The sequence below is a fragment of the Tursiops truncatus genome, chromosome 13, assembly GCF_011762595.2.
Source record: "Tursiops truncatus isolate mTurTru1 chromosome 13, mTurTru1.mat.Y, whole genome shotgun sequence".
NCBI classification, from domain to species: Eukaryota; Metazoa; Chordata; class Mammalia; order Artiodactyla; family Delphinidae; genus Tursiops; species Tursiops truncatus.
Genome location: NC_047046.1, coordinates 71,730,940 through 71,748,740, shown reverse-complemented (window position 1 = coordinate 71,748,740; position 17,801 = coordinate 71,730,940). Strand labels below are relative to the sequence as shown.

Below are 17,801 nucleotides of genomic sequence, written 5' to 3'. Positions count from 1 at the left end.
CTTTGGCCAGGCTTTCGAAAATATAACTCAACATGTAAATGTCCGCTCTCAAAATTAAACAAGTTCAGAAGATGGTTATTTATATGACAAAGGATTGACTAGGGCTTCATTTCACAGCTGGCTCTAGCAGTGTGTTTAAAACAGTAGTGTCTGTAGCTTTTCCCTACTACCTCTGGTGTAAGGGCAGGTACATCCCTCCTTCAGAGATGTGAAAGCCTTTGGGAAGCATGTTCATTCTTTGAGGCCACTAGAGTGTCATTTATCTGTTGTTTTATTTAGACACATATTGTGGCAGCAGCAGTATATTCTATGTATCAATCACTTTTTTTAATCATGCAATTTTTTTAGTTACGCTTTTCCCTTAATTACTACCTTTGATAGTTCATTGCATGTTTCTGAGTGATTCAGAAGACCCGCTGTGGCTTCTCGAAGTCCTTCTGTACATCTGAAGATGCTGTTCACCTGTGAAATGTGGTTTGCAATGTGAAGATGGTGGTGACTACTTTGTGATTTCTGGAGGGATGGTTTTTGAGCCTGGAATGGACTCAATTTGGATTTATCTGACCCATTGTATTCTCAGAAAAATGGAACTCCATTTATTTTTTTGAAAATTGAGTCTTAGCCTGAGGGTACATGTGATTTAAATATGGCTTTGTCCTGGCTAGCATTTTGATTTGGAGACCTAACTGATTAATGGTTCTCATGGAGAGACCGGTGGTGTTGGGAAGCGTGGCAATGTTTTGGAGCATTTGCCCCATGTGAAGATTGAAGAGGAGGCCCCATGTTAGGGTTAGTTTCCTAGGATTAAGGCTTGGCTCCAGTGCCAGCTCCTCTAGGCCAGGAAAAAAATCGCACTGGGTTGTCACCATCTGCTTTCCCTTAGTCTTCGAATTTTCATGGTTTCCGTCTCTTGTTTAGAAATACAAGTTTTGTTAGATTACCTGTAAGGAGTTGGTATTCATTTAACTTATTCTAGGGAGTGATGGTAATTTTATAAAGCAGGTAAAAACAGAGAATGCGCTTAGAAACCTTAATAAGCTGGTCTTCTTATCAAACAAGCCATTAAAAAGGATGGTTATAAAGCTTTTACTGTAATGTGGAAAATAGTCATCTCATAATACTAAGTAAAAATGCCCTAAATACTCAGGATACAAAACTGCACATGTCCTAAAAAGTATAACTTTGTAAAACAAAACAGTTGTAAAGAAAAATAATTGGAAAGAACTACTTTAGAAGAAAACAATGACTGTATTAGCATTCTGGGGTCATGGCCAGCTTCTTTTTTGCTTTCTTTCCCACCCCTACATTTTCTGTAAATGGGGTTGATTACCTTCATAATGGGAAAAAAATTTAACATGCTTTCAATTGTAAGACTTGGTCTTTGCAGATAATGACTGCTTGTATTTCATAAATCCGCTGCCATTGTGCTTCTCTAGAGAAGTGGTCTCAATGCTCTTTGAAAGGCCATTGAAATTGATTGCTTTTTAGTGATCTTCATTTGCAGGGTAGTTAAATCTATATGCATTTTAGAGCATTGAAGTGATTGTAATTAGACTGATTCAGTGCGGAAGACTTACCTGCTTTGAACTTATTACTGCCTTTACTAGTCTGTTTTTTATTTTCACCATAGCCCACATGCGTGTACTAAGTGGCCCCTGTATATTTCAGGCAGCAGCTTAAATGCCATTTACAGATACTATAACGAAGTGGGCAAGAAGCCCACGATGAAGTGGAGCACGATTGACAGGTGGCCCACACACCCCCTCCTCATTCAGGTAAGCCAGCCACTGCCAGCTGCGTCTGTCACCCCAGCTTCTGGTGTGAGTCAGGTTCTTGTCCCTGCCTGGTCTGTGGGTGTCCCGAGTCTTACTGTTCTCTTACTTAAATTGTGTGCTGGGGATTAACAAAAGGTATTAGAGTCTTGATTTATTATGACAGGAGGAAATAAATTTAAAGATTAAAGGGTAAACTCTTTTCTTTCTTCAGATTAATAGTATTAGTTACAGACCATGGCAGAATTATGTTTTGAGCTGACAAACAGATCGTCTATTTTCTAAATCCTTTAAAATATCAAAAGATTTAAAAATTTTAAAGGTAATATATCTACATGTTCTGAGACAGAATAAATTTAACATTTCAATTGAGAAAGTTTCATATATTAAAAGAAATTTCAAATTTCTCCTACATAGTTTATATTTGTAATATTTATAGTAATAGATGTTTGATTTTAGGAGAATCGGTTAAAGCTACAATTCTAAAGCTTTGAATTGGTGTTATTATGTACCTTTTCGCCCTTTGAATATGGGAGTACTACTGGCTATTGTCCTTGATCAAACAAATATTATTTTGTTCTGTTGGTGGAAGTTTCTACCTTCGAGTTAGTTTAGGTAGAAGAAATACTAAGTGATGTGGATTTCATGCGTTTATTTTTCATTTCTCGGACCGTCTCTGGCAAAATACCAGCTTAACACTTTTTTGAAGCCTGGAGTAACTTAAAATCGATAACCACTAGATGGTGGTAGACATCGTTGAAAGCAGACCGGCTCGCCCCTGAGCAGACGGTGTTTTCCTTAGGCCCGTAGGTGCTGTCAAGGGTTAACGGTTAGGTTGAAATCCAGTTTTAAGTAAAAAGTGCGAAGTGAAAAGGAGGCACCTTCCCTCAGGGATGGGTGTAGTTTTGGTCTCAGTGTGGTGTCCTCCCCCACAACCTCCCTCCCAGTTTGCTCTTTGCTGGGTCCAGTCCGGACCGCCTGAGCCCCAGCCTGGCCTGCCTGTTCTGCTCTTGGAGGCCTGTGACTGGAAACAAGGGGGGTTTCAGGTTAGCACTGACATGTGGTCGCAGAGAACCGAGGGATCTGCACAGCATCTGCCTGCCCTAATTGAGGGAGTAATTAGATTTGCATTAATATTCAGTCCTTTGAAAAGGGGGGAAGCAGAAAGATGGAAAGGTCTCTTCACTGAGGAAGTCTCCCTTCATAAAATGAAAGGGAATTTTAGAGGCATTTATCTGCCCTCCTATATGGTGTGATTGAAGGCTCTGAGAGCCGCCTGCTTCTTTCATTCTGCAGAGGGATTGCGCATAGAAAATACCGCAGATGGATTTTAGATGATTTCAGGAACACTTCTGCTCGCCCACGGCTCCTCTATTTTGATAAAGGCTGAGTCTGTTGTAAGCTGTAACAAATTGTGTTTCTCCTTGCAGTTATGCAAGATGATAAAAGGAAAAAATACTACTAAAATTTTGAGGAAACAAAACTTTATGGTTCGATTTTATTAGTATCATGACGGTTACGTGAGGAGATTTGATATCTAGTGGAAATAGAAAAAAACCCCAACTAAACAAAAACTAAAAGTAAAAACTGAAACTAAAAATTGTGTGTTTAGTCTACATTTCTATCAATATGTATTATAGGTAGTAATTACTCAAAATAGTCATTTTACTATAGTATCTAGCTGTTGGGATATTTGGTGTAAATGTATGTTCCAGGCTCCTACTTAAACTTTGCATTGGGCCTCCTTATCTAGGCTTTTGTACAGTCTTTTCTGAGCATCCTTAGTCTCCAAACACTGCAGAGACCACCAGAAAATATTGCTTTTATCTGTATCTAATCCTATCACATTGACTCTATAGGTAAATTATAAATTTTGAAAAGGGAACTAACTCTCTAGGTACCGCTTTGTGCCTTAGAGCATTAATTTGTCAAATTTTGTGGGTTCTGGAAAGATTAATAATATCCCAATATTTATTAGGTAATAATTTGCTCATCCTATAGTATTAACCACTGATATATCAAAATGCCAACAAGTACAAATTTACATGGTTCTGGTAAATTGTCCTTTATAATTTTTTTTCATAATGCTTTAAAAACCTTTTTATTTGGAAATAATTTCAAGCATTGGAAAAGTTACAAGACTAAGAATAGTATATAAGGAACTCTCATCTCTTTGTTTAGATTCACATATTAATAACATTTATCCCACTTGCTTTATCATTTGCATGCTCTGTGTGTGTACGCATATGTATGTGTGTCTATGTATACATAATTTTTTTCCTGAACCTTTTGAGAATAAGTTTTTTATACACACACACACACACACACACACACACACACACACACACGCATACAGACTTATAAAACCACCCTTTACACCTAAACAGCAGGCATATTCTTTTCCATAACAATGATACAATAATCAACTTCAGCAAATTTAACATTGATACTTAAATCTATCTAATCTACATTCATATTCCAATTTTGTCCGTTGACTCATTAATGTCCTTTGTAGCATTTGCTTTGTAAGTTAAATGACAGAGTGATTAAAGAGTGAGATCAAAGAAAGCCTCTTCAGATCTGGTATTTCAGCACCTATTGTTGTGACTGGGGGACGTGCCAACTAAGGAAGGGAATTAACTGGTCTGGTGGAGAGAGATGTGACGAGGAAGGGGGGCTGCGTTCTAGCCCAGCTTCCGCAGATGCCATGCGGCTGAGTGGGCTGAACGGGGCCCCCCATTCAGCCTCAGCTCCCCACTCTGTGGATTTAACGAGAGTTGTACAACCTCTCATCTGTTGTTATGAAGGCTGTCATGAAGATTGACTCAGTGAGGAAAAGGTCGTAAAAATAGAATCATTTTCTTATTCCTCTGTTATTTCTGTCTAATGTATTTTAATGTGATAGGCCTGAAAGCCAAGCTAAGGGAGATTTAGTAAGACCCTGTAAGCTGTTTTCCTGCTAGCCGAGCAAATGAGAGGTCTTAAAACAACTTCTCCTTCCCATCTGTGTTTCCTTTCCATCTGGAAGTGTGCCCTGTGCCTCCCAAGGGGAAGCGTCCAGAGCGTTCGTTTTCAGTGAGCCATTAGCGAGCTTTAGAAGTTTCCCATCAAATTCCCCAGGCCCCTGAAACCGTTATGAGCCATTTTGATGATGAACCAAAGCAAGAGAGACTGTACAGTTTGCAGTTTTTTTTACAAAGACAGTTCTGATGTTTGAGGGCTTCTCTGAGAGTTTTGGTGTCGCTCTCATTTAAAAAATATTTTCTTTTCCTTCCATGTCTTTAATCCCACTCCCTCCTTATCCCCCTTTCTTGGTGTTCCCATAGTGCTTTGCCGACCACATTCTGAAAGAACTGGACCATTTTCCACTTGAGAAGAGACGCGAGGTGGTCATTCTTTTTTCTGCTCACTCGCTGCCGATGTCTGTAAGTAAGAACATTCTGTTGGATGACCCAGTGGTAGAGGATTTCGAAATGTGTGACATGGACTCAGCTTCCGTTTGGCCTAAGCCCAGTGCAAGGAGGAACTCTAAAATCTCAAACTGAACTTGGTGCTAATTTTAGACTCGTTTCTTGAAGCCTAATAACAATTCATTCAGACTATACTATTGTGAATAGACATTGTCTTAATAAGTCCCTTTAAAATGGTAACTTGAAGATATATTCCTACCTAAGGATTTTTAATAAGTGGGACAGTTAAAAGGAGACTGCTTTTTGCCTGCCCTGTTGAAGGAACTCAGCCTGACGTTTCAGGGTGTTGGATTGTAGACTGCGCCCTCAACCCCATTCTTTAGTCCTCAAGACTTGGGCTGTTTGAATTCCCGGAAGTGATTAGTTTTTAATTTGCCAAGGCTAGGGAGCACATTTTGGCCAGTGAATATAGAGTGTGTCAAGTTATGATCTGGTTGCTCCTGAGTTTCTCATATTACACTGGGTGTTCATTAAGATACCGCATCTGTGCCATCACTGTTGCATTTGTGGAGACAAGAATGATGGAGCTGGTGTATGTATGATATACAGAAGTGCTTGGGATAAGCAGCCAGTTTCATCAGCTTAGAACCAGCATTGTACCTAAAAACATTGCTTTCAAAGCTGGAGAGGTAGAGAATTACATTTTCTCAGGTGTTATTAAGGTTTTAACTCCAGGGGTAATGGAGTCAATACAAGTGTCGTGTCTGGGGCCACTCTTCTAATTGGTCTGTGCTGCCACCTGGTGGTCACCAGGGGCAAGCCCGTTGCAGCTTCTCTGTCCTGCATGTCACCTAAGCGGTGCCAGGTTCAGCAGTAGGTAGCTCTGGAGAGAAATTTCTCTCTTCTGGAAGCCTGCCTGTTCTCTTTTCTGGTCCCATGCAAATTCTCTTCACATGTCCATCCTCTTGCTCTGTCCTTCTCCTTTTTATAACCGTCCTGTGTGTGATGAGGCCGTGTCTGAAGTGCAGAAGGGAAGCTCTCTAGCCAGGAAAGGAGGAAGCACGTTTTTATACGTGCATGATTCCAGGTGCTGCCTTCTCTCCTCTCGTCTCTCACTTCCCGTTCTTCCCCTCAAGGACTGAAGATGCTGCTTCCAGGTTTGCTTATTTGGGGTTTTTTTTTGCTGCCCAGGGTCTTGGGTGAGACTGAGAAATACCATGAAGTCAGGAGGATAAGGATGGGGTAGGGAAGGCAGAGGGATTGTCGAGCAAGAAAACTGTTCTCACAAGCTCTTCTTTTTCCCCTGCATTCGCTTCTAATGACTTTTTCCCCATAATGACTTTTTAAAAACGTATTATGTTGAAGTCATTTTAGACTTACAGAAAAGTTGCAAAAATAGTACAGTGTTCCCTTAGCTTCTCCTAATGTTGACATCTCACATAACCAGAGTCCAGTGATCAAAACTAAGGACCGAACGGCGGTACAGTGCTGTTACCTGAAGGCCTTACTCAGATGTCTCCACTTCTTCCTCAGTTGTCTCTTTTCTGTTCCAGGATCCAATCCAGGATCTTACATGGCATTTACTTGTCATGTCTCCTCAGGATCCTCCAGTCTGTGACAGTTCCTCATACTTTCCTTGTCTTTCATGACCTTGATATTTTTGAAGAGTGATTTTAGTAGAATGTTAGTTATTTTGTAGCATGCTCCTCCATTTGGATTTGTCTGGTATTTTCTCATGATTAGACTGAGGTCGTGTATTATCAGGAAAAAAAAAACCCTGGGGTGGTCTGTCCTCAGTGTAGCATATCAGGGGAACATGCTGGCAGTATGTTTTACTACTCGTGATGTGATCCCTGGTCATTTGTCTAAGGTGGTATCTTCTGGATTTGTCCATTATAAAGTCACTATTTTTCTCTCTGTAATTACAAATATCTTAGGCAAGCTACTTTGAGACGGTGCAAATATCTTGTTGTTCCTCAGACTTTTGCCCACTAATTTTAGCCTCCATCAGTGGCTATTTCTGTGCTGTTCTAATGGTGACTCATTCCTTCTACATTTATGTTTCTAATGGCAAACTAACTTTTAGTAATATCATGAAAAGGTTCATCATTTTATTTCGACAATGTTTGTTGAACACTTACTATATTCCAGGCAGTCATCTATCCTCTATCGTAAGATATGGGAATGAACAAAATAGACAAAAATCTTTGCCTCCAGAGAATGGGGGAAGGGGGACGGATGATAAACGTAATACATAAGAAAATAATCTGGAACATTAGGAGGTCATAAGGGCTATGGGAAGAAATAAAGCAGGGTAAGGGGGTTAGGGAGTCAGTACACAACTAAATATTAAAGAAGTAAAAGTAACACTTCTACTGAACATTTTCAGAGGTATTAGCAAGCTGTTCTGGCTGTGAGTAGCATTTACAGACACTGTGCACAAAGCATTGCCGCGGTCCGCTGTGGTGGGGAGAGTGGGGAAGAGGGATTAGAAGACACAGGCCATGCTCTTGAGGAGCCTGGAGTCTGAGCCCGCGTGCCGCTTCTTTCTCTTATTCCACTAGTGTTTACTCTGTGTCCACCTGGTCCCCATAGACTCAGTAGTTCTGTACACTGTCCGTACAGCACTCTTTCTTTTCTTTTTTGTTTTTCTTTTTTGCGGTACGCGGGCCTCTCACTGTTGTGGCCTCTCCCGCTGCGGAGCACAGGCTCCGGACGCGCAGGCTCAGTGGCCATGGCTCACGGGCCCAGCCGCTCCGCGGCATGTGGGATCCTCCCAGACCGGGGCACGAACCCGTGTCCCCTGCATCGGCAGGCGGACTCTCAACCACTGCGCCACCAGGGAAGCCCCGTACAGCACTCTTTCAATTTCATTTCTAAAATCAGGGAGTTCCCTGGTGGCCTAGTGGTTAGGATTCCAGGCTTTCACTGTTGTGGCCCGGGTTCAATCCCTGGTTGGGGAACTGAGATCCCACAAGGTGTGCAGCGCAGCCAAAAATAAAAATAAAATAAAATGAAATAAAATCAGCCCCTCAGGTGACTACCAAGAGTGAAGGCCCATCCCTTGTTGCCTCTTCCTTCCCAGCTTTTCTGTCTCATTTTCCCTATTTCAGATGGGGGATTGAAGAAACCCATCCTCCATCGTCATACGTTGTCAGTCTCCCATGAATAACCTGGACACAGAATTTGACATGTTCCTAAGGACCTTAGAGATGATTGAGTACAGTGTTCTCCTTTGGCTGATGAAATCGATCCAAGGAAGTTGGGCGTTGAGCTCAGATGGCATGGGCGTTAGCGCAGAAGACAAGGGGTGGCCTCAGTTCCAGGGCTCACGCCAACTCACTGCATAGTCCAAGGCTCTCAGAACCCTTCACGGTGTTGGTGACTGAACACCCGTGTCTCTGTTGCAGGTGGTCAACAGAGGGGACCCCTATCCTCAGGAGGTGGGCGCCACTGTCCAGAGAGTCATGGATAAGCTGGGTTACTCCAATCCCTACAGACTGGTTTGGCAGTCCAAGGTAGGTGGCTTCCACACATCTGCAGGCAGTCAGCTCTCTTGAGGATGTGTATTTTAGGACATAGTTATAAAATGATTAGATTTGGCCCTTTCACGTAGGCAGAATGTTCTGTAACCTGACTGCTCCCATGAGCAGAAAGAACTCTGCAAGCAAATAAGGAGGGAAAATCAAGTGACTACTGGAATTCCTCGATTCCATTGAAACAATAGATTATTTTTAATTGTAATCATAGGAATTGTTATATTTTGCCAATTTCGAGAAGGATTCAAACTTAATATAGAAATACCAGAACCCATTACAGAAGGCGTAAAACGTGGCCCTAACTCTTACAGGGAGGTGTGTGTATGTCCAGGGCAGTGGGCTGTGGTGAGACGTGGGTCCCTGTGTGCATTCATCCTCCTTTCTCACAGGTTGGCCCGATGCCCTGGCTGGGTCCTCTGACAAACGAGGCCATTAGAGGGCTTTGTGAGAGGGGGAGGAAGAACATCCTTTTGGTTCCGATAGCTTTTACCAGCGATCACATTGAAACGCTGTATGAACTGGACATCGAATACTCTCAAGTTCTAGCCAGTGAGGTAAGTGTGGTTATCAATCCCGTTGTGATTTGTTTTAAAAGGAAACTCTCTCTGCAGTGATCTAACTGTGTCATTCAAAACTATTGTTCAGTATATATGTTTGCAGGTACTGTGGCCTCATTGTTCTGAATAATACTTCATCTGAGTACTGATCCGAACACATCAACTTAATTGCATGTTTGCAGCGGGAAAGCACTCTTGTGCCTTTGTAAAACTAGGCAGCCCAGGGATCACTGCAGGCGATATCATTTTGTTTAGTTTGAGTTACTATACCCCTTGAAAGTAACAAAAACTACATTTCCTTAAGAAAAAAATAATTGTACTTCTCACCAGTTTGGAGGAAAAGAACTTTCTTGTTCTATAATTCCTCTTCTTCACCTAAGAGTGCCCTTTACTTGGGCTGTTACACTGCTTCTGGTTGGGTTTTGAGGCACATAGGAGTCATCGCCATTTAAGAGAAGGGTGTGGAATGAACACTGGCACAGTGTGTGTGACTTCCTTGACCTCTGTATGCACTCACTTAATCAGCTCTTTGCTACTAAGTTGTGATCAGTCTGATTATTGAAATAACAAATACCATTCCGAGTTGTCTTGTAATGTAAGATGGATGTGATTGTCATTCACATGGAGAAAAGCTATTGTTGACCCATCTCGGGGCTTCTGAGGGCCGGCCAGAAACCCGAGTCCACTTCTTAGCATCGTTTCTATGGGAATCGTGGAACCCTTGGGACCCAAGGAGCCCTTCCCTCTCATCTTCCACCAGACCTCTTGGCCCTGGTCACCCCACGTGTGATGGATGGGGCCCCGGCCTCGAAGGATACTTCACCCTCTCTGGGACCAGGGGGCAGGTGCAAGGAAGGGTGGAGAGTGGACTGGGGGAGAGCTTCAGCAGCACCCGACCCCACAGGTCTTTGTACGGATGTACTGGTCATCAATCACACATTGATGAAGGTAGAGGGTGCCTAAGTTACTTGTCAGTAGTTCTGATAAGGAATTTATGGGGAAGTTGTAGTTGGCTAACATGAGGTTGTAGGGTTGTCTATGGACTTCATTTGCCGATGCCTTCTAGGGACTTCCCCAGCAGTCCAGTGGTTAAGACCCTGCACTTCCACTACAGATACAGGCGATCTCTGGTTGGGGAACTAAGATCCCACATGCCATGTGGTACAGCCAAAACAAAACAAAAAAATGATGCCTTCTATATCCCAGCAATGACCTTGGCTAATGGTGACCTCGCTAGAAAACTGAAGTGCAATGGTAGTTCATACCAGTGTATTTGGAAAACAAATTTTTGTTTGTATTGCATGAGAATTCACTCATTCATATAACCAAACTGAGGTCATCCCTTCGTAATCAAATGGATTATTAGTGACTAACATATTAGCCTATACAGAGAATAAAGAAAACCATCTACTACAGTTAATTTCCTTATTTTGCAGGGAGAATACACTACATTTAAAACTGTTAACTTTCTCTAAAAAGTAGTTTGAAATTTTTGCCCAAAATAGAAATTATTGCTTTTTGATAATAAAAATAATAAAGAACTCATTTCAGAGAAGTGTGACATAGAGAGTAGAACTCACTCAGACTCTTACCCCTGAGAGATATGTTAATATTTTGTTAAAAATAAGTCCCCTTTCCCTCTAATGTGCGTGTGTCTAATGGAAGTGGTACTCTTCTACACATTTAGTAAAAACGGTATTTTATTCACACTGTTTTTGTAACTTTTTTTCCTCTTAAAAATGTATTATGTATACATTAAAAATGTATTAGTATACTTTTTCTTTTTTTTTTTTTTACATCTTTATTGGAGTATAATCGCTTTACAATGGTGTGTTAGTTTCTGCTTTGTAACACAGTGAATCAGCTATACATATACATATGTTCCCATATCTCTTCCCTCTTGTGTCTCCCTACCTCCCGCCCTCCCCATCCCACCCCTCTAGGTGGTCACAAAGCACCGAGCTGATCTCCCTGTGCTATGCAGCTGCTTCCCACTAGCTATCTATTTTACATTTGGTAGTGTATGTATGTACATGCCACTCTAGTACTTTGTAAAAGCTTACCCTTCCCCCGCCCCATATCCTCAAGTCCATTCTCTAGTAGGTCTGTGTCTTTATTCCTGTCTTACCCCTAGGTTCTTCATGACATTTTTTTTTCTTAAATTCCATATATGTGTGTTAGCATACGGTATTTGTCTTTCTCTTTCTGACTTACTTCACTCTGTATGACAGACTCTAGGTCCATCCACCTCATTACAAATAGCTCAATTTCGTTTCTTTTTATGGCTGAGTAATATTCCATTGTATATATGTGCCACATCTTCTTTATCCATTCATCTGATGATGGACACTTAGGTTGTTTCCATCTCCTGGCTATTGTAAACAGAGCTGCAATGAACATTTTGGTACATGACTCTTTTTGAATTATGGTTTTCTCAGGGTATATGCCCAGTAGTGGGATTGCTGGGTCGTATGGTAGTTCTATTTGTAGTTTTTTAAGGAACCTCCATACTGTTCTCCATAGTGGCTGTACCAATTCACATTCCCACCAGCAGTGCAAGAGGGTTCCCTTTTCTCCACACCCTCTCCAGCATTTATTGTTTCTAGATTTTTTGATGATGGCCATTCTGACCGGTGTGAGATGATATCTCATTGTAGTTTTGATTTGCATTTCTCTAATGATTAGTGATGTTGAGCATCCTTTCATGTATTTGTTGGCAGTCTGTATATCTTCTTTGGAGAAATGTCTATTTAGGTCTTCTGCCCATTTTTGGATTGGGTTGTTTGTTTTTTTGTTATTGAGCTGCATGAGCTGCTTGTAAATTTTGGAGATTAATCCTTTGTCCAATGATTGATTTGCAAATATTTTCTCCCATTCTGAGGGTTGTCTTTTTGTCTTGTTTATGGTTTCCTTTGCTGTGCAAAAGCTTTGACGTTTCATTAGGTCCCATTTGTTTATTTTTGTTTTTATTTCCATTTCTCTAGGAGGTATACATTTAAGATGTTTCTAATTTTTTGCTTTCATAAACTGCTCTGTAATAAACATCATTTTTCCCATTATTTTCTTAGAAATAATTCCTAGCAATGGAATGTAAATGTTGATACATATTTCATTGGATTGTCCTACAGAAATACATCCTTTAAGTCTCCCACGAACAGTGTTTGAGAACACTTGGGACTCCCCTGGTGGTCCAGTGGTTAAGACTCCTCACTTCCACTGCAGGGGGCACGGGTTCGATCCCTGCTCGGGGAACTAAGATCCTGCATGCCGTGCAGTGTGGCCAGAAAGAAAAAAACAGTGTTTGAGAACACTGACCAACTGGTTATCCTGCTGTTACTGCTACATGAAGTTTTGGAATATGATCAATGTCTTTTTAAATTGAGAACTATGTGTTTGCTGAATCTCACCATTTCCCCCTTCCCAGTCTTCTAACTTAAAAGATAAAGCAACAAAAAGGCCATCAGCATTTCAGAAAGGGAAAGAGAAGATCCTAGCTACCTGAGTAAATAAGAATTAGGTACTTGTCAGTTATTTGGGGGATAATTAGCTGGAATCAACGGGATATTTTTGGAGAGGGGAGCAGGAATGGCTGTAAACAATCCTTAGGTTTTTAATTTAGATCTTTCTATGTAAGAATATATTTAAAAACCCAACTCTGCATATTGGATCCAATCTAGTTTCAATATACATTAAACTAATTTACCTCTTTTGGCACTTGGAATCAAAACGTGTAAAAATTTAAGTCATTAAAGCAACATTCTGCTTAGGTAGAGTCTGTAAAAGTATGCGTTAGAAAGGTAGACTAAAAAAAGAAGGGTAAGCAGATTTAAATTACTTGAGTATTCTATCAGATACAAACCTCAAAAATGGTTTGGAAACAAAGCACCCATGGGAAGGTAATGGGATGAGGGAAGGGATAGAAATTGAAGAGCAATTTTATGATAAAGGGGTGAAAATCAGCATCTATGTCTGGTTCCGGGACTGTTTTTCATTTCTGGGTAGTCTGGGAACACTTTGGTACTAAGACTTCGAGTTGTGTTTGTGTATGTGTGTTTATTTATTTATTTATTTTATTTTTTGTAGCAGTTTCTTTAAAAAAAAATAAAAGGAAAATAAAACGTGTATGTGTTTTTCCTCCCTTTTCTCATTTGATTTCAGTGTGGGGTTGAAAACATCAGAAGAGCAGAGTCTCTTAATGGAAATCCACTGTTCTCGAAGGTATCTCTAGTGTTACAACCATTTTAGTAGAACATGTCGGAGAGCAGTCCTCTGAGAAACTCTTACAGAATATTGGTTTTCTCACATATTAGAACATTTTGAGTTCCAATTAATTACAAAAATAAAATCGAATCCCTTATGCTCTCGCTCTTCTCTCCTTTGGAGAGCCCCCGTTTTCTTATTTCTACCCACCTATCACTATGTCTAATTAAAAATCTGCCTTTCAGAGACAAGGTTCAGCAGGTGGGGTGAGAGGATTTCCTTCTCTAAAACCTGTATTTGAAACTTTTCTCTAAGCTGAGAATTCTTAAGAAAGGAAGACATCATAGAATTGGGTTCAAAGGGTTCATAGGTTTTGAATGGGGAGATGGGCGAGGAGAGGTGTGGGAAGCTGCGGCCGCTCTGCTGCTGATGGGTCTCTCCTGCTTGTTGTCTGTCTCCAGGCCCTGGCCGACTTGGTGCACTCACACATCCAGTCCAACGAGCGCTGCTCCACGCAGCTGACCCTGAGCTGCCCGCTCTGCGTGAATCCCGTCTGCAGGGAGACCAAGTCCTTCTTCAGCAGCCAGCAGCTGTGACCCCGCCAGAGCGCCGCGGGGATTTGGCCGGTGCCCAGCCTCCAGACACCTCCGAGGTGGAGGAGGATGTATTTAGCATTAGGGAGGGAGTCACATTGATGTGGGCGTAGCCTTTGGCTACAAATTGTGTACCTTCTTGAGGAATGGACTCTGAAATCCTTACTGAGGGGTATTTTTATAGACCAATACAGTAAGCATTTATAGTTCCCCTCTCTGGGTTAAGTTACTAGTTTGGAATGTCCACTAGGCTATTTTAAAAATGAGTTTTAAAAATTTATCTTATGAGATGCACACGTATTTTCAATACCGATTTTGGTTTTATTGCGCCCCAAAACCCCTGCAGGGGTACGGAGAGCGCCCTCTGTGGGGCTGTCAGAGTGAGTGAGGTCTGCTTACAATCTCATACTTGTGTTTTAAAGTGAACATAGTTGAGTAAATGAAATATAATTTGAAAAAAGAAAGGGTACCTGATCTTTCCGTCAGCCCCTGGGTTACAGGATGCTGGGCCGGTGATGTGGTTCCTACAGGGGCTGCTCTTGCCAGTGACGTCACTAGTAATCGGTCATTTTGGTCCTTGTATGTGAACCTCACTTTCCTCACCATGAAACCGAATCAAGTGTAGGTTCCAAAAGTGCTTTGAGATTCCCCAGGCACACAGGGCTGATAAACATGTAGCAATCCCACATTTGTCATCCCCACCTTGGTGGGAATCGTTGGTGCCACAGGAGAGGGGGGCTGGAAATGCTAATGAAGGGCTTCATGTCCAGAGCTCCTCTCAGGACCTCGTGGACATTTCCATTGAGCATCTTCTTCATCTTGGTGGAATGTCCCGTTTCCGCATATTTGTTTGAAGATTTATTTTATAAAGTCAAGGACGTTTGGTAACCTCAAATTCTTAATTTACAATTTTTATTATAAAAATTATGTAACCGTGCTATAGGAAATTTAAAAAATAGAGAAAAGGAAAATAACCACTCTAATGCAACAAATATGATTCATATTGTTGTAGTTCATGTTAGTCTTTTCCTGTGGATATCTTAGATGCCATTGTAATCTTGAATTTGTGAGTGAAAAGTTGTCCTAAAATGTAGAAATAATGTAGGATCAGAGTCAGATCTTCTATACCTGGATTTATATGGATTTTAAAAATCTCTGATGGATCCATAGTGAATTTGTAAGAATTACTTTCTCTTTCCTTTAAGCCTTACAACTTTGTTCTTTGAAAGTGCCTTTCTTTTTTTTCTATTTAAGCCAGTGGAAGTATTAGTGGAGTCATAGACCTTCTATATTCAGTATTTACTATATTAATAAATATGACATCATTAAGGTTTTAACCAGTCTGATTCATTCTCTCTGTTAAATCAAAAGTAATCCAAATTCATTACTAATCAAAATTATTAAATAAGAGGAATTTACTTTGTGGTACAAGAAAAGTAACATGCCATCCACGTTAGTTAACAGTTTTCCCACACTGATAACCGCTCTGAAATTTGAGTAGCATCTACACTTTTTTTTTTCCAAATTGGCTTTCCTTTTAGCAGATTGTGTTTCCAGAAGAGGGTACAAGGCATAGACAGTTGTTTAGAATTTTCCTCTTCTGTTTCCACGTACTTTGGGGGGACTAGGTTCAAGGTAGGCTTTGAGTGACCTTGGCGGGATGGCGTAAGGAGCAACTCGTGTGTTAGCCAGAGGGCAGAGTTTAAAGCTGGCGGCCATAAGAAAGAACTAACATTTGTGTGTGTACACGTGTGCTGGTGTGTAAGCCTAGAGCCCTTGACTGCACCCTTGGTACTGCATCTCTAAGCTCTCAACCCAGCCTATAAAACCCCTTCTGTCGGATCCTGAAGATGGCCCAGGAACGTGCTTCCCAACATTGGGTGGAAATGGGAAATTCATTGCAAGCTGGAAAAAGAAAATTCTGAGTTGACCCCAAAACTAGTGTCCTGAATTAAGGTCGTTCAGTTTCTCCGTTTTAATATGGAAATCCTCAGAGAAAGACAAAAGCTAATCTTTTCTTTCCTTATTTCTAAAAATTATAAAATTAAAAACATTTCATCAAGGTTGTACCCCAGACTTTGTAAATATCATTCCTAGGAGTGTTGTTCTAATTGCCTAATAATTGAGATTCCATTGTAAAAAAACCCCCTTCAGTAACTTCTCCCAGTCCAGATGGCCTTCTGTGACATTCAGCTTTCTTTTTATAGAAGCTAGCATCATAAGGTTTCAGGGAATGTACATCAAATGAATTAAGCCTGAATATCGGATGGCTCAGGAAACCTGAATTCTGCTTAAATCATTGCCAGTTGAACTATCTAATCATGTCATAATTATATTGAAGTTTTATGTGCTTGCTTTCTAACATTCCTGGTTAATTCAAACAGTGGCACCTGAAAACTTGATCTTTTTTTTTTTTTGCTAGATTTCTTCCAGCTGGACAGTTGTGTGGTATGACTATTATCTAACCTTTGCCTTAAAAGGCATGCTTCTTTTCTTAATACACTTATTTTGGAAAGTATAAAGTGTGCCAAGCCATAAGGCACCGAGGTGAGTGGTGGGTACCGGTGGGCAGCCCAGAGAAAGAAGCTGATGCTGCCAGTATTCGCTGAATAGCACCAACATGACAAGCAACAGCAGTGGGCGCCCTTTAGTGGAACCACGGCTCCCAGCGTGAGATGAGTCTTAGGAGGGCTCTGGGGAGTGGGTGACGTCCAGAGAACACATTCACAATCTAGGCTCCCAGGATAGGAAGAAGTGCTTCTGCTTTTGCTGTGGGAATCTTATTAAGCCTTTCAACAGGGAAGAGGAAGTGGAAAACAAATGCACCCGTGATAATCAGTTTCTTACAATACATTCTGATAGTGTCCGCTTAATCGTTTTTAGCAGAAATCATTAGCTTCCATTTTTAGCATTAACAGCTCCTGGCTAAATTAGTCTACGGTAAGCCATTAGGAGGGATGTTGGAATTAAAAACATCTTTGGAAAAAAGCCTGGTTTGAACCTGTGTTATAAGCCCTTGGGCAGGAGTCGCCGGGTCCTGTTTCTGGTTGTTTGACAGCTGTCACTCTGATGTTCCAGGTGCTCTCTCAGCAGCCTGCTCCTGAAATGAAATCGCACAGGCCGGCTTTTTTCCTTCCACTCTCCCCAAGGGGTTGAAGCTTTACTTTCCTGACATATTAAGAAGTAATAGATTTTACCCTGAGAATTCATGAGGTATTTTTACCTTTTCCTTATTTAAAAAAAAATTATATACATGAGATGGGATTAACTGCACAGGCATACAAGCAGGGGCTTGCTGGCCAATTGTTAAAATTTCAGGTTGTTACACATAACAATTATTAAAAGTGTTATATCTTACAGTTTAATTATATTTTAAAAAGTAACAAATACTCAAAAATCATTTCCCTATTATTTTACTATATTTTATCATCTTTATTCTAGAGGTTATTTATGTTTATGATACCTATATGATGAAAATACTATATAATGATGATGAGCTACTGTACGTCTCCAGCTTTGTTCAGTGACCGTGTTGGCAGCTTGAAATTGGCTACAGTAGGGCTATTTACGTTTGGAAATCAGCAAATACTACAACTTAGGGCTTCCTCGATTGTTTTGTTGATTACCTAGACTTAAAGTGGTGGAAAAAATGTTCATACGTATTAAAAGTTGTCATGTCTCTAGCCATTACATCGTGAATAGCACAAAAATTTGAGGAAATATCCTCCCA

The 17,801-nt window shown here is 40.8% G+C and overlaps 1 protein-coding gene across 3 annotated transcripts in view; it reads left to right on the top strand.

Annotated features, from left to right (window-relative positions):
* The window catches only part of FECH (ferrochelatase), a 35,626-nt gene extending 20,218 nt beyond the window's left edge, over positions 1-15,408 (top strand). For 2 of the 3 annotated variants that reach the window (XM_019937108.3, XM_019937110.3), the window contains 6 exons: positions 1,669-1,775; positions 5,099-5,197; positions 8,593-8,700; positions 9,111-9,275; positions 13,437-13,496; positions 13,940-15,408. In XM_019937108.3, coding sequence (XP_019792667.2) covers positions 1,669-1,775; positions 5,099-5,197; positions 8,593-8,700; positions 9,111-9,275; positions 13,437-13,496; positions 13,940-14,074 — 674 coding nt within the window. In that variant the 3' untranslated portion in view covers positions 14,075-15,408. Of the gene's footprint in view, positions 1-1,668; positions 1,776-5,098; positions 5,198-8,592; positions 8,701-9,110; positions 9,276-12,406; positions 13,401-13,436; positions 13,497-13,939 lie in introns of those variants that run through there. The other variant, XM_019937109.3, reaches the window with a different exon arrangement.
* Positions 15,409-17,801: the final 2,393 nt, after the last annotated feature.